The sequence below is a fragment of the Phaethon lepturus genome, unplaced genomic scaffold (genome assembly GCF_000687285.1).
Source record: "Phaethon lepturus isolate BGI_N335 unplaced genomic scaffold, ASM68728v1 scaffold5223, whole genome shotgun sequence".
Classification (NCBI taxonomy): domain Eukaryota; kingdom Metazoa; phylum Chordata; class Aves; order Phaethontiformes; family Phaethontidae; genus Phaethon; species Phaethon lepturus.
Window position 1 is genome coordinate 45,455 of NW_010528237.1, and position 13,033 is coordinate 58,487.

General features: G+C 36.7%; 1 protein-coding gene across 5 annotated transcripts in view; it reads left to right on the forward strand.

Moving 5' to 3' along the window:
* Window positions 1-13,033, forward strand: part of ADD1 (adducin 1 (alpha)) — a 30,827-nt gene that overhangs the window by 14,128 nt on the left and 3,666 nt on the right. For 2 of the 5 annotated variants that reach the window (XM_010283599.1, XM_010283601.1), the window contains exons 10-14: window positions 628-729; window positions 2,551-2,640; window positions 9,497-9,653; window positions 11,671-11,766; window positions 12,506-12,540. In XM_010283599.1, coding sequence (XP_010281901.1) covers window positions 628-729; window positions 2,551-2,640; window positions 9,497-9,653; window positions 11,671-11,766; window positions 12,506-12,540 — 480 coding nt within the window. Of the gene's footprint in view, window positions 1-627; window positions 730-2,550; window positions 2,641-3,508; window positions 3,602-9,496; window positions 9,654-11,670; window positions 11,767-12,505; window positions 12,541-13,033 lie in introns of those variants that run through there. The other 3 variants (XM_010283596.1, XM_010283597.1, XM_010283600.1) reach the window with 2 other exon arrangements.

The following is a 13,033-nucleotide window of genomic DNA, read 5'->3' on the forward strand; positions in this document are numbered from 1 at the left end:
AACACCCAGTGCAGAAAATGAAAATGGCAATAACAGGGATTTAGAGATCGTGTCTTAGATCATGCTGTACTTCTGTTTGGCTAAAGTATAGTGTCCTTTTTAAACAAATATGAACTCCTTGTGAAATTTCTGATAAAAATGTCCTCAGAAATAAGTAATTATATTGGATTTTTCCTACTCCTGTATTAATATGTCTCTTCGTAAAGGGAGAAGTAGACTGTTTTTAGAAAAAACACTGAACACTGCAGTTGTCAGTGTGATCAAGTGCACAGAAAACCAACTTAAAAACCTTTCAGTCTCCATAATCTCTGAATTGAACACAGGTGTAGTAATTGCATCGTTTTGGGTGGACATTATTTGCAAGTTAACTGGCTCTCTAGCTTGTTGTTGTTACTGGCTTGACTTAATAGAATGATTCTGATATTTATAATTGTATCTGAAGGTACAGTTTATATTATTGAAGAAGGAAGCAACTTAAACAGTCTTAGGAATGAATAGAAGAATATAATCATTGGTTCAGTTCTCTGCTATGTATAATGCATGATCAACTGTTCTGTAAATTTGCTGCTCTGAGTGTCCATAGCCATTGCAGCAATTCTGACTGTTCAACTGTTCTTGATATTACAGTGGACTAAAGAGGATGGACATAGAACTGCCACCTCTGCTGTCCCTAACCTGTTTGTTCCGTTGAACACCAATCCAAAGGAGGTCCAAGAAATGAGGAACAAGGTTTGTAATAGCAGTAAAATAACTTTTTTTTTGGTCATCACTACAATTAAGTTGTATGCTTGTAATGAACTAACTTACTTTTCTATAGTGAAATTTTTGGGGCTCAATAACACAGCTCTGGTATCGTCCTGTCCCTTTATAACAAGATAGTGAAACAATTCCTAAATATTCTGAATTCATCTTGGAAAAAGATTGTATTACTCTCCGCTATATAAAGACTTGCATTGTCTTATATTTTGTAACTGTCAGACCAATTGCTGGAGATATCTGAAACAGCCACCACTGAATTTATGGTAGTAATTCTGTTCCCTTAGATCATAGTTTTGCATTAGTGACCTGTTGTCCTGTTTTGGTTTCACGAGGTGAATTTTTAGCCTAGACAAAGAAGTCTGCGGGTATCTCTCCACATTATATTTTATTATATTATAATAGGGTGTGATTGTTGCAGAAATTTTTTGGGCCTTTGGAACTGCATGTTAATTTTTTTTTAAATGACCTAGCAGTTAATTTTCCAGTCTTCAGATTTCAGATCTTCTTGTCACCAGTCTACCAACAGGAAAGCATTGAATGCATTGGGGCTTTTTCACTTTATTTCTTTTAAAGTATAAAATATGCATGGGTATCTTGTTACTACTTAATAACTTGTTCTGGATTGTTTTGCTGCTTCTGATGGCCATATGGAACATGGGAGTTAGCATTATGTCACAGGAAAGTCTGTGTGCTGGGGTACTAGCAGGAATACTGACTTGCACTACTAACTTGCTGACAGAGCTTTCGCTTTTCCTGGCTTGGCACAATAAAATAATAATCACTTGAAATAAGAAGTCTGGTGAAATTGCCAAGAAGTTTCTTGGTGTTTGAAACACAAATATTGCTGTAGTAAAAACTTGAATGAAGTGACTAAGAGGAGAGAAGTAAAACTTGAAACTTTTTACTTTCCTGATGACAAGAAGGGTAATAAACTAGAAACAAGTACAGATGATGCAGGATCTTCATACTTTCTGAAATACCAAGTATTAGTAATACCTTGTGTTTCTATACTTGTATGCATGCGTTTTTGTATAAATTGAATGTCCTTTTTAGTTGTAAAGTAGAGGTCTTTCTGGATGCTTCCTTTTCTTCGTTTATCTTGGAACAAGAACCAGAATATTTTAGAAATAAATTCTAAGTCAGTTGTTATGAATTCTTTACCTCTGTAGGATATCCAATTTAAATAGATAATATCTAATTTTAAATACCCAGTTTCTGTTCCCATCATCTGTATGGATCACAAAAGTGATGCATTTTAGTATTGAGTGTCAGCTTATGCATAGAAAAATATTCATATGTCCTTTTGAGAATATGGTCCTGACTAGATGTAAAAATTGAATGTTGTGCAGTGTTTTACAGTAAATTCTTCAGGAAGATAATATTGTGGTGCAATAGGCTAGTGACAGAAACTTGTAAATGACCAGTCAGATACAGTAGACTTACATAAAGATGACCTCTGTGGTTCTCTACTCTCCTCAGCGTTATTCACAAACTGAAGGTGTGTGTTATCTATCTGTAGAGTTTTAACATGAGCCAGTACTAAAAAGCACAGGACAGTACCTGCTGTGGTACTTAAAGACTAAATTCTGAGAAATGTGAGGAAACAACTAGGAACCTGAGCACATGTCAAGTGGTGTTTATAAGCAGAGCTTTATTTGATGTGTAGGACCATAGCAATCTACACTAGTTGCAGCCTGTTGGCAGGTTCACCCAGTCCTTTTTTAAATATGAAAATCTGGTTAACTTCTCTCTGTTATTCATGTGACTGTATTCTGCTGCTTTCCTTTACAGATCCGAGAGCAAAATTTGCAAGATATTAAAACTGCGGGCCCTCAATCACAGGTTCTTTCTGGGGTAGTTGTGGACAGGAGTCTTGTACAGGTAAGAGTATAAAATGCCTAAAACTATTAGCTTAAATTTAATCTACCATATCCTCTGCTTTCACCTAATATATCACTATAAAATTATTCTTTAATTGGCAGAGAGTAACTGTTTATAAGGTAAGTCTTAGAGGTAACACCGTTGTCTTTGCGAGAGTGCTCAGGATCAGAAATTTAAGAGGCTTCAGCCATGTAACCCAAGCATGTCTGTGGAGGATGCTTCTTGTGGGTTTTTTTTTTTTTTTTTTTGCTGAATGTAATGCATGAAATTCAGAAGGCTTTTTTGTACGAGTTAGATTCTTCTTCAAAACTAGTTGGGCTTTGTGACAGCTTTTTGTTTGTTTGTTTTCCAGGTTTATGTATCTTGAAGTATTAATACTGGGCACAGCAGGCTCACTATGGGGCAGTAGTGTTGTGTGTTAAATATGTTTTATCATGCTGCATTATATTTTATTTGAAGAGTAGTTTGGAAAAAAAAAGCTATTAAACGTCAATAAAAGTTAAAAGCAGTATATCTGGGTATACAAAAGACTTTGTCTATGAATCATAGCTCAAAGCAAAGTAAGAATTAGAGCTATACAGTTATACTATATAGCTGAATGACAATAAAGCTCTATATATCTGAGTGCTTTAACTGACCCAGATATGTATTTTCTGATATAACTTTAAAAAGTTTGGCAAGTCTTATCATGACCATGGCATTATTCATGTTGGGTGTCATATTGTGTGCATGTCAACTCATTGTCATTTGCAATTTTATCTACCAGTTACTGTTTCTTTGCATGTTTTTAGCAACCATCATAATGCTTTTGGTTGATGTTTTAAAGCCTGGGCTCGGTTTGCTCTGTTTACTCAATTTACTGTTGCAGGATGCTCCCCTCTCAGACTGTACGGAATCTATTGAAGGGCTCGATCTCACAGAGCAGGCCTTTAGTCCCGCTAAATCTCTGTCTGTTAGAAAGGTACTGCCCTGTCATACTGCTGTAAATACTGTTGTTCACCCTTCGTTTTACCTCTTCCTTACCCTGACCTTTTCCTTCTGTTAGCTAATGATTTGGTTAGAAAAGTAAAAAAAGGGGGGGGGGACAAAAAAAAAGGATGGATCTCTAAATTATGTATATGCAACTATACAAGTAGTTACTTTACTCTGATAAAGTATCTTTTAAGGATTTTGATCGTTTTCATTGTCTGTAGAGGCTGGTGAGGAAACACTTGATGTTAAGGTGCTGATTAGATTCTGCATATAGTGCGTTTCTTTGCGCATGCTGTTAGTGTTGAATTACTCTAATTTGAGATCCATTTTGAGTTAGCTTAAACTCAGCTTGATTACATCAGTGTAATTCCAAAGATATCCACGTGTTCAGAGTGTGTCATACTGACAAACACGGTCAACTTTTGATCCTACATCGCTAGACATCTTGTTTCCTTAAAAATTCCTGTGGTTATCTACAAGAGTTGCTGAGTAATGCCCCACACTTCAAAAATCAATTGGCTTTCAAACATGTAATCATGCTTCTACTTATGTAATATACTTTAAATAAAGAATAAATTCAAGAGATGTGTGTGTGGTTGGGGTGGGCCGTCCTTTGAGGCTGAGTAAACAGGAACAGTTTGCACATTGGAAACAATCTGTCCTTAGCTGTCTTTCTCGCCCAGGTTTTGAAGGAGTTTCTTAGAGGTGGTCTAGCATGGAAGCACAGTGTGTAAATAAGCATCAGTGTCTCTTCTGCTCCAGTATTTTACCTAAAAGATGCTTAAATGGGTTTAGGTCATGCCTAACATGTCATTATCAGAATAGCTTTCCCATCAAAAACCCGAACACTTTGAATTACATCATTGTTGTGAATCTCATGACTTTATAACACTTTCTAGTGTAATGAGCCAGTTTGTATTGTAGATAGTTGTATCATAGTGAGAATTTGATAATGATGTTTTTCAGATTACAGTTTGGTTTATCCATATGCTGAAAGGAAAATTAATAAAATACTATTTACAGATTTAAGATTAAAAATAAAACAAAGCCAAATTCTTCCAGATAGTGCATGCCTTTTATTTTCTGCGTAATAATACCTTCGAAGTGGAAAATTATTTTTATGGTAGTCATTCATTGGTTATCACAACACAAGCAGTTTCTTTCACCAATGATGTGTAAGATACCTTTCAAGTACTACTTTTGAATAATGGCATCATCTTGCTATAAAACTAGTCAAATATTTTACATGGATTTTTGTAGACGGCAAGGAGCTAACAAAAGATCTATTGGTTATATGATTTTGCCCAGTATAATGTTAGGGTTTAGATGGCCAAATAATGTGTTTCCTTTTTGTGGTGGTGTGAAAGTGCTTTCCTGTTGAAATTAGAATTAATTTTGTGTAAAATTAGATCACAATGTTAATTACAGTAGGAGTCGCCTATTTCATAATCTTTATTATCTTAATATGGATTGTGACCTGAATGCTTAATAATTTCCTGTTGGGGGAACAAAACCCACAACCCTCCCAGTGAACCAAACAACAAAAAAACCCACCAGAGAAATTTCCTAGAAACTGTTTGCCAAAAATCAGTTGTGTATTATGGACTAAAGGAAGTGTAAGCAGTCTTATGATGCCCACATAGACTTCATGTGAAACTTGGAGGAGACCTGTACATCAAGGACTTAAGGACTTTTAGGTACCAGATAATTACTAGTTCTCAGTTGACAAATTCTTTGACACTCTATTATGGTGAAAGTAAAAAGTTCCATCTGATTGCAGTAATGCTTAAAATGTATTATGTTTTCAGTTAACACTGAGAGTTATATCAACACTAATGAACACTATTTTGGATGAAAAACATCCTGTTTGTGTATGGTATGCATGTAATGCTTGGAGTCTTCCGTGCCTGTGGCTGCAGTAGTAAATACTCCATTTTGCCTTGTCATTTGCTTTGTCCATGTTCTGAGAAGCCCTGGCCATGTTGCAACACAAGCTCCTTGTGCATGATGTAATTTTAGTCGTGTTACAGACTTGACTAACTAAGCTTCTGCTGCAGTCTTGGCTGAATGAGATGGAATGTTGGTTACAAAGACCATTCTGCAATCTGATCTGAAAAAAAAGTAAATTCACCTGAATTTCCAAGAATATTAAGTACAAGGGAAATGACCCATTTCCTGTCTCTTCCTTTAGAATGGAAATTTTGGGGCTTTGTTTTTCATGAAGAGCCTCTCAGTTCTGCCCCAGAAGTGGCACTGTGTTTTAATGGCGACTTCTACATGAACAGTACTTTTAAGAATCTTGGGGTTTTTTTGGATGAAGGCACTGCTTTAATGACAGATTGTGTTAAGAGCAATTGTTAACTCTAGACTATTATTATGAACCTACTGTCTGATTAAGAGAAAAATTGGCATGTATAAGGTGCAGTTTTGCTCATATCTATCCCTGTGAACAAGATGAAGTGCTTGCCTGTTAAGTGACAGTCACCTCCTAGCAATTTTGATTTTTCTCTGAAAGCAAGATTTGGTGGAGAAGTTGCAAAATGATTTGATAATCTAAAGTTTCCTTGTAGGATATGTGAGATACAGGTTTAATACAAAGGTATATTGGACAACATTAGCTATAAACGACTTTCCCTTTGTTGGATCTTTGCAGGGAGAGTATGCCCCTACAAAATTCTCAGGAGTGAAAATATATTCTGTTCATGAATGTAATCTGTCCATTATTTCTTACAGTGGAGAAAATGCTGTTGATATTCAGGTGCTTACACATGCAATCAAACTTCAAGTAGTCATCAAAATTAGTAGTAGAATCATCATCAAAATAATACCAGTATCAGCATAATCCAGATTAAGTCACTATGACGTTAGTTTTTTGCATGTCATCCTGTGTTGAAACAGAGTGACAGTCTTTTACATGGGAATTTATTCCCTCTCTACAGGCTCTCTAATATTGGAAGCAACTCCAGTCCAATTTTCTTGTTCTGTTTTCCTGAACATTTATAGGAATCTCTGAATGGTATGGGCAGGTTGATAGCTCTGCAAAGTCTTGTCTATTTTAGTGTCACATTTAACAATCTAAAATGTGACCTGTACTGGTTTTTTTTTTTAGTCTTTTATACTCATTTTCCTTCTGTCCCGTGTTACTCTCTTCATTTTGAGTGTCTGTTTTTATTTGAATTCTTGAAAGACTGCTCTGTGGCCTATTCTGTGAAGTAATGCATCTCTACTTCTTTGGTTTATACATGTTTTAGAGTAATCATGTTGCAGAACTTACTAATAAACTACTGTGATTTTCCCCATGGAATCAGTACCTCTACCCTTACAATTTTCATAAGTGGCCTTTGAACTGCTTCCATATTTTTCATACAGAGCAAAGCTGGATGTGTTAATCTGGAAACAACTTTTAGCAGATCAGAAGTTTGCCTTTCTGGTGTCTCATTAATTTTTCTGCTTTTATGGTCCAAAAAACATAAGTGTTTTTACTTTGTAATACATAATCAGCTTACTGTCACTGCCTCTGTTCTGTTTCAGTATTACTTCTCTTGTGTCAAAGATACTCAGCTAGTAGAAAAACTGTTTTGATTGTGGGTGTGGTTTATGTGTGTGTTTGGTTTTGGTCTGTTGTTTGTTGTTTTTTAAATTTAGTAAATGTGGTAAGCTTGATGCGCTGCTTTTATTCCCAGTAGTTAACAAAGGTACTCTCTTGAGGAGAACGCATAAGGCCAGTGCCCTAGTCGTCTTGCTGCAAACTGCATGTCTTGCTGTTTCTCATTATTAATTCAGTAGGCATTCAGTAAAACTGTTTCATGTGAAAGTTGTTCTACCTAGTCATTTTGGATTTAACTTGCAGACAAGATTCGAAGATTCTTAAACATTCCAGCGATACCAGTGCGCACTGTGTATGTCTTGTTCCTCTGTTGCCTTTTGTAATCCTAGAAAACTCTAGAAACACTGCCTGAGATCAGTGCTTTGCAAGACCTTGCTACTTCTTGCTGAGTTTCAGTTAAAACTACTTACTTTGTTTGAAGGGTGGGCAGAGATAGAGGGGGAAATGGAAAACTGCTATGGGCACCAATTTTCTGCCATCATTAAGAGCTGGGACCAGTAGCTTTGGGGGTGTTTTACGTTTTCTAAAAAACAATTAGGATTTGTACAAAGCTTGATGTTTTTGTGACTTTTTAATGCATTATCCTGTAGGAAAATCCGTGACTGTCAAGGCAGAGGTTTTATGGTATTGAGACAACCGGTGCTTCATGGCAGTAGTTGAGAAAAGGATTCTGACATTCTACTGACATTCTGCCTCTGAAATGAGAGTTCATCTTATTTTATGGCAAAATGGAGACCATCTGTAATGTTTTAGAGCTGTTGCTCTCCAGCAGTTTCTTTCAGGATCTTAGTGGAGACTTGTTACGCTGTTTGTTCCTCAGTATTTCTGGATGGCGTTTTCTTCCTGAAGAGCAGCATAGATTCTAACAACCAGCTGTTCTTACCTCCCTGGACTGCTCTAGACCAGATTTCTGGAGATCTCTCATGAGGCTTTCAGAAATATCTAACTGCTCTTGCCCTCATTCCATCTGGACATTCTTGTCTGACACCTTTCTGGTGTTGACAGCATGTCCAAAGCAGCTCTTAGCATCCAAAACAGTACTCGGTCTAATTTCATTTCCAGTTTTACAGTGAAGATCTTGTGCTTGTCCGTTAAGTATGGACATAGAATGGAACGTTTGTGTCTCTGTTCAGGTGGTATTTATTTTTGAATTGTGCTTTCTAATGCTTTCTTCTAAATATAGGTACCAGTAACATTTGAATATGAAGATGACTTGGGCCAGTCAATAACCCACACAGATTTGGTGATGGGATTTGGATACCTCTTTTCAACAGCGAAGACAATTCAGATATAACAATGCCACAAGGCACAGACCACACATCAGTCTTTTCCAAACTAGTGTTCGTAGAGTTCTATATATCCAATGAAAAAACTAATGCTTAAGTCACTGGAAAGATACAGCAGCTGTCCAGGCAAGCATCTTCTGTATCTGAGACAATGAAAAGCCAATGGCTACTGAAGTCATTAGCTTTACTATATGATTAGAGAAGAAAAGCTAAAAACCTTAGCATTAAAGAATCTCTGATGCAGCTGCTTTTGTCCATTGGAACTTACTGTTCTAGCATTGCTAATGTTTTATTTTTATTTGTGTAACTTTTTATCTGGCTTGTATGACAAATGTTATAAATGTGAATATGCTAACTTGTATAAGATTACAGTTAACTTTACTTTAAAATTGCTTGTAATAAACTGTTGATCTGGTGTATACAGAACACATACAAGATGGCTTTTTACTATAACATCTGTTAGATGTTATGCGGTAGCTACTAGAAATGGCTTTTCCCTTAGTACAAAAAACAAACCAACCCACAAAACAACAAAAAAACCCCAAAACAAACCACAAATAAAAATACTTATGAGCTGAGTCCCGTGAACTTCTACAGGTATTCTGTGCCCAGACTGCCATGCAGTTGGGGCTGGTATCCTGTTTCTTTTGTGGGGAGAAAAAGAAAACTGATAATTCTGTGACTTCAGATAGAATTCAGTTAGACTGTTTGGGTGCTGTTTGATTTACTGCTTAATGGTGGATATTCCCTGGTGGAAACACTGATGTGTCTGTAAGAGTAATTAATGAGACCTGTTTTCTCCTTTATATTAACCTGTTGATAAAATAAAAAAATCTGTAATAGGGTTTTTTTTTAAATCTAAAAAAAATAAATGTAGCATTTTTCAGAATATTTTCTTGTTTTGTTTTTGATTGCTTTGTAGTCTCTGTACTTCTCAGGGTCCTGCAAGTTACTGCCCGATTGCAGATGTATCTTAATTTTCTTTTGTCAGGGAGAACTGGTGACTGCATCAAAGGCAATAATTGAGAAAGAATATCAGCCAAAAGTCATAGTGAGCACAACAGGACCAAACCCCTTCAATAAACTCACTGATCGAGAACTAGAAGAATATCGCAAAGAAGTAGAAAGAAAGCAGAAGGGACCAGAAGGTTGGTTTCTCTGTGTGTGTTTTTTCTGCAATAGACTATAATAACAGCGAGTTTACTATTTGGAAGGTGGGTTACCTGCAAAGGCCATGGATAAATTATGCAGTTTTTGTGTGTTTCAGTTTTTCCAATGTGAATTAGAAATTTAAAAAGCATACTGGAGGTAGAATATGTGATCTAAATGTTAATGGAGTATTCTGTAAAAGGCATAGATCTTATTTTAAAACTTACCCTAGCAGACAAACTGGGGTGTTTATTATGGCCAGTTACTGCTGCTATTGTGAAGTTGAAAGCTTGAAACTTAAGTCAAAAAAACTCTTTAGGTACTGCAAGGTGTTGCAGAATGTTCCACTTTGTTTCCCTTTGCGCTAGAGATAGAGAACAGCATCATTCTCTCACCCTAGACTAACTTGTTGAAAACTGTGGATTTGGGAAATCTGTTGAATGGTGAAGATATAGAATAACATTTGATTGCTGCTTCAAAATGGCACGTCTTGGGGACTTCCCCTAAAATGGACTTTCTAAATTTTCACAGAATTATGAGAGAATTGTGCTGTAAAAAAGAGATCATTGCTGCATCTGAAGTGGTTATCCTGCTTTACTTCTCTATAGTTTTAAGGGATGATACTTAGGATGCGCATTTGTTGTTAAGTTTTGAATTCGGATGATGCAGGAACCAGAAGTGCCATTTATTTTGCAGTGTGCGCTCCCTGCTTCTGCTTTTTGATAAGGCAACACAGGAGCCAGTGTAGACTGTTACGTGTTCGGTTAATCAAGTATTGGGCTGTGTGGGGTGGGATGCTCTGCTGTTATGCTTGTATAACTGCGTACGTTTATTGTCTCAGTAACATTGCTACATCCTTCTTAGATAAGCTATCAAAGTATGGAGAGACTGTGTTACTGAGACAGACACCAGCTGGGGAACAGAGTACGTTGCTTAGAAATCAGACCATCAGTGAGCAAAATACATCAGATAAAAAATCTCTGGATTTGAAAGGCAGATCCAAAACCTTTCAAGGAACAGATAAGAAGACTTTGCAGGATCGTGACATATCATCACTGTCTAAATCTTTAGATAACACTCAGTTTGCTGCTGCATGGGTTTCTTGTCAGACCACGCAGCAAGTCATCACACATCTTAACCGAGAAGAGCCAGATGGACAGAAGTCCTCCCATAAGGAATTTCATACTGCAGTGATCAAAGCATTAAGGTCCAATCCTGACCTTTTGGCTGAGGCCTCAGGTATTACTAACATGGTACATTTGGGCTTGCAATCTAAGGAACAACCTCTTTACCTACACCGTTGGGAGATTCTGTCAGTTGACTCTCATCTGTGGGACGGATTGCACTTGTAATTGTCCAGGTGAACTGTATGGAACAATGCTTTAATATTGTTCTCTGTATACGGTGTACTCCTTATTAATGTTTTCCTTTGGATATAGGGCTGTTTAAACCTGGAAGCGAGGGGGACCCTCCTTACTAATAACAAATTCGCAAACCACTGTGAAATCTGTTTTGAATCATTTACTTACTGCATGTTTCTCTGATTACTTGTGCAGTCGTCTTTTCTTTTGGGATGCAATTTTGTTTACTCCAAGTTTCAGCAATACAAAGCAAGCAAAAGAGAGTTACCTTGTGTAGGTCTGATAGCATTTCCTTCCCCCTCTCACCCGCCCATATTTGTTTATACCTTCCTTTGTGGTTTTTCCTCACAGTTTTCTTTAGAACAGCATGATGAAGAATGTAGTTGTTTATGAATTGCTTTATGTCCTCTTACGGGGCACGGGGGGATGACCCACACACCACAGAGCTCAACTGTGACTTCAACAGTGTTTTTAATATCAAACTATCGCTTAATTCTCTTTTGCTTGTTTTGGTATTATTTAATATCCTGGCAGAATTTTGACTCAGAAAAATGTATTTGTATCCTGTCTGTATGGAGCAAAAGGACACTTTGGTTTTCTCACATGCTGAAAGGGTTTGTCTGCCTTTTTAATGTCTCTTTGTCTACATCTGCAGAACCTTCAGAAGACGGCAGACAGCAGAAAGAGCGAAGTCCCCCTGATCATGCTGCAGCTCGCACTCCTCCCAGTACGCCAATTAAAATAGAGGAAGGTATGTTCTTCTGATTTGGGGGCCAGGGGAAACCAATAACTGCATCATTAGTGACTGACGCATGAAAATATATGAACTAGTATCTAATAAAGGTAAATTATTTCTTGTATTTTATTTTTATACTACCTAAAATATATGAAACTGAACTATAATAGGAGTTATGTTTACAATAATAAAGAAGTGTGCATTAATATAAAGACAAAATTTCATCTCTTTATAATTGCCTTATCATCTCTTGGTGTTTCTCAACTGATTTACCCTTTTGTACGTTTTCTGAATTGCTCTTATGAAATGAAATAGTGTCTGATGCTGAACCAGACACAAATTTAGATGCTTTGGTATATCTTCTTCACTGATTGCACATTTCTTAAGCATTATTGTACTTGGATTACACCTCAGTAAATATTTTTTCCAACTCAATTTGAATCTAAATATCATTATTTGCTCACCTTAGGTGGTAGTCATAACTAAAATGAGAGCAGGGCTGGTAAAGTCTACAGTTTCCTCAAAAAAGGATAAAATAACAATCTTGAACAGGTGTAATCTAATTTTTGTCTTGTTTCCTTTACCTTGTACATTGGATATATCACTTGTCTGTTAGTCTTCCATTCACTACTTCATCTCATTCTGTTTTCTACAAGAATGGTTGCACCATTCTTCTAACTTAACACAATGGCTGTGATGAATGCATAGATTCTCTACTTGTGCTTTTTTCTTCTTGTGGCTGCGTTACAAACAGGAGATGGATATGCTAAAGAGTACCTGTTACCATAGTAAGTATCATTCCATACTCTGACCTGCTTATGTGCTTTGCTTCACTCTTGCATCTTTGTTTTCTAAGGTTTTTTTGTTGGATTTGCTTTTTTTTAAAGCAGGCTTTTTCAGTTGAGATGCTGATTTCTTTAGTTCTTGATTTCGTTAAAATCTAGGTAGTTACAGATCTTACGTTAAAATGCACTCCCCCTTTAAAAGAGACTGTGACGGTGACATCATGTGTTTCCATATCTATGTGTCCGATTCCTCAGTTTCATAAGGAATAGTCTGAAGTTGTCTTTCAGATATAGCTGAAACAGATCTGGGAGTTTCTGCCACACCAGTTTGCTGCTGCCTACACAGCTTGGACCTGGTAATTAAATGGAAGAAAGTTCCTAATCTGTTCCAGTGCAAAAGTGTTACCACTGCCACTGATTTAAACCTACCAGGCTTCTGCACAGAAGTGGATGTGGAACTACTCCTCTGTTGTATATGTCAGCTGTAGGGGAATTCA